At 43.0% G+C, this 3,417-nt stretch overlaps 1 protein-coding gene across 1 annotated transcript; it reads left to right on the top strand.

Moving 5' to 3' along the window:
- The first annotated feature begins 263 nt into the window (after nucleotides 1–263).
- On the top strand, nucleotides 264–1,423 carry LOC113018503 (uncharacterized). The gene is made up of 2 exons (XM_026161571.1): nucleotides 264–1,208; nucleotides 1,275–1,423. The coding sequence occupies exons 1-2, from the start codon at nucleotides 346–348 to the stop codon at nucleotides 1,276–1,278; spliced, it is 867 nt and encodes a 288-aa protein (XP_026017356.1). The 5' UTR covers nucleotides 264–345; the 3' UTR covers nucleotides 1,279–1,423.
- Nucleotides 1,424–3,417: the final 1,994 nt, after the last annotated feature.

The following is a 3,417-nucleotide window of genomic DNA, read 5'->3' as shown; positions in this document are numbered from 1 at the left end:
CACATGCACACAACACGCAGCAGGAGTAGCAAAGATAATTCAGAAAACAGCACATATAGTGAGGGAACACCCACTGAAAGTGCTTACTACACACAGTGTAGTGGCCTATGTGAACTCACAGGCATTCACAATGACTCCACTGACGCAACAAAGGTTCAGCAAAATTTTAGAGGCGCCAAATCTGATATTCACACATGAAGGAATAAATATGGCAGACCTAATGGGGTCAGGAGAACCACATGACTGTATTAAGAAAGCCCAGGTTGAAGGAAAATTGAGGGACAACAGTCGGCCCAGAGAGCTGAAGTGATAGCCCTAACTCGAGCCCTGAGGTTGGCTAAAAACATGAGAGTGAACATCTACACTGACTCAGCATATGCGTTTGGAGCAGCTCATGTGGAACTGGCTCAGTGGAAGAGAGCCGGGTTCAGAACGGCCACTAATGCACCCATCTGTCACAAAAAGGCCCTGGAGGACCCAGACGAGGTAAGTATTATAAAATGCAAAGGCCACTCACAAGCAGACAGTATGGTGGCAAGAGGAAATCAGAAAGCTGACGAAGCCGCAAAGGAAGCAGCGGGCTACAAAGGACAGAGACAACTGGTGCAGGTAACCCCAGAAGAGGAGGTTAGCACTAACAGCATGGAAGAAGTTAGACAGGCTCAGGAGGAGACATCCCCAGAGGAAAAGGGGGTGTGGGAAAACAAAGGAGCCTGGCAAGATGGCGGTTTGTGGAGGGGGCCAGATGGGCGTCCCGCTTTAACGGCCAAAATGGCGGAACAAAAGGTGAATGAGGCTCACGGGCTTGGTCACGTGGGAGTGAAACAGATGGAGAGAAATTTGTGCCGATGGTGGCATCCTGATTTGAGAAGGATGATACTGGAAAAGGCCAGAACGTGCCTAATTTGTGGGGCACACAACCCAAAGCCAGCAGTAAAACCTGAAGCTGGTAAGTTTCTCATGCCAGGAAGGCCAGGAGAAGAGGTCGTGATTGATTATACCGACATGATTGATACAGGCCCAGGTGGGGTGAGGTATTTGTTGGTGTGTGTGGATGTTTTGACTGGATGGCCCGAAGCATGGGCGACCAAATGTGAAGACGCGAAAAGCGTGATTAAGTGCTTAATCATTACATTCCAAGGCATGGGTTTCCCAAGAGAATTAGATCAGACAATGGTACTCACTTCAAGAATAAAGATTTGCAAGAGGTAGAGAGGATGTTGGGAATGCAACATAAGTTCGGGACGGTCTTTCATCCTCAATCTCAAGGAAAGGTAGAGAGGATGAACCTAAATTTGAAAAACAAGTTGGCTAAAATTTGTGCAGACAGGGCTAAATTGGGTCGCAGCCCTGCCCATTGCTTTGATGACCATAAGATGTTTATGATGATGTTAACTTTGTATTTCAGGTGCAGTTATAACTATTTTATACATATTGCATTTTGTGCTTTAAAAGGAGTTGTGGCTCAAATTTGTCTCTGGAGGGTCACGAGCCTTTGGCTAGCGCTATGATTAGCCAATCTACTGTGAGGATAATATGAGTTCATGAAGGATTGCACACGCTTACAGACACAGAGTTAAGAAACACACATGACAGTATTGATTCCAGGCAAAAGGCCCTAAATTCATTTAGCTTTTAACTGAACTTAAAGAAGGACCAAAGAGGAAGGAAAGCATATATTTTGGTTAAGTCTGATACATTAGATTTAGAAGGTATTGTTACATTAAGGGAGCAAAATGAAATAAAAAGGTTATACCAAAACAGGTGATAACATAGGAAATGTGAGGTTTTAAAATGAAGTTAGTGTTAACACATAGGAGTTGTTTCAAGGCAGCATTTAGCTATGATGAAATGTATACAGGAGTAATTGCTTATATGCTTAAACTTAATTGATTGAAGTGGTTGTTTTCTTTTGGAGTAGATTAACTTGCAGCAGCGACAACTTGTGCATAGGATGTTGATGATCAGATAAGGGAAAGTAGAGCGAGCAACTGGACGTGAAACCAGCGCTTAAAAGAATTTTAAAGTGATGAGTAACGTTGAAGAGTATACATAAATACAAGTCAATAAGTTAAGAAGATAATTAGGATCAGGCTTTTAATTAAAGAGTCCCAGATAGGATAAGTTAGGGAGATGCAAGAAAAGGTGTTTTGTTTCCTTTGCAGAAGATCGATCTCGGCGGCCACAGGAGGGGCGAGGATCCTGGAGATCTCGAGGTTCGAGACCACCAGAGAAGGGTCTGCGTGAGGACACAATGTATTGTGACCTCTGGTGTTCCAGAGGTCAAAAGGGGGAGTGTCGAGGAGGGAAATTATTTTACTGCTATTGTTAAATAATTGTTATTGCATTAATAATATAATTTGCAGCATGGATATTGCACTCCAAGGTTTAAACAGTGTCTCTTTCAGAAAGACTGAGTTGCAGGCTGACAGGAAGTTGTATGCAGAAAGAAGCAGGAAGTTATTTTGAGCCGCAGGCTAAGACGAGGCTTTAACAATGTAACAGATAGCTTTATCATTTTATATTAAGGTTTTAGTAGAGGTTCTTGATTAAAACATTTATTTAGTAGAAGACATACACATAGTCTCAGTGAGCTTCTGGTCTGGTAAAAGGTCAGAAGTGCAACAGGTGAATTGAGAAAGAGCATGTGAGGTCAACACACACACACACACACACTTTAAATTAGATTTATTTAGAGGAGAGGTTAGTTATGTTTGGCTGTAACTGCAAAATTGTCTTGGTAAAAGAGGAACCGTTTCTTGGTGTCTCGGCAAGAAAGAGGAACAAGACAAGAACTGAAAGGTAGACAGGAAGGGCTAGCCATGAAAATAGAAGATGATTTTCTAGGTAAAAAGTCATGATGATGTTGATCTGATCTATGTATAAAATGTATCTGTGACGCATGAAGGGGCGTCAGTAAACAAACCCTGATGCTATAAAATATCTGTTCATGCTTTGATTAAGTCGAAGACTACTTCCTGTCTGCGTACAGAGTTCTCTTCCCACGCGTGTATTCATTAAAATCATCGTTTGACTTCACCCGGCCGGATCGGTGTGGTTATTCTTCGATCACCTCTTGTACCCTTCCTCAATATTGAATCTTAACACAGTCCAGCCACGGGCCCATCCATCTGGCCCATCAAGACTCACTCTCATTTCATCAGTCCATAAAACCTTAGAAAAACCAGTCTTGAGATATTTCTTGGCCCAGTCTTGACGTTTCAGCTTGTGTGTCTTGTTCAGTGGTGGTCGTCTTTCAGCCTTTCTTACCTTGGCCATGTCTCTGAGTATTGCACACCTTGTGCTTTTGGGCACTCCAGTGATGTTGCAGCTCTGAAATATGGCCAAACTGGTGGCAAGTGGCATCTTGGCAGCTGCACGCTTGACTTTTCTCAGTTCATGGGCAGTTATTTTGCG

Source organism: Astatotilapia calliptera, unplaced genomic scaffold, assembly GCF_900246225.1.
Source record: "Astatotilapia calliptera unplaced genomic scaffold, fAstCal1.2 U_scaffold_90, whole genome shotgun sequence".
Lineage (NCBI taxonomy): Eukaryota > Metazoa > Chordata > Actinopteri > Cichliformes > Cichlidae > Astatotilapia > Astatotilapia calliptera.
The sequence above is the reverse complement of the archived record's forward strand: the minus strand, read 5'-3'. Positions and strand labels throughout refer to the sequence as shown.

Excerpts from the sequence above, each read along its gene's own strand:
- LOC113018503 (XM_026161571.1), top strand. The coding sequence starts at position 346 with ATGAGAGTGAACATCTACACTGACTCAGCATATGCGTTTGGAGCAGCT.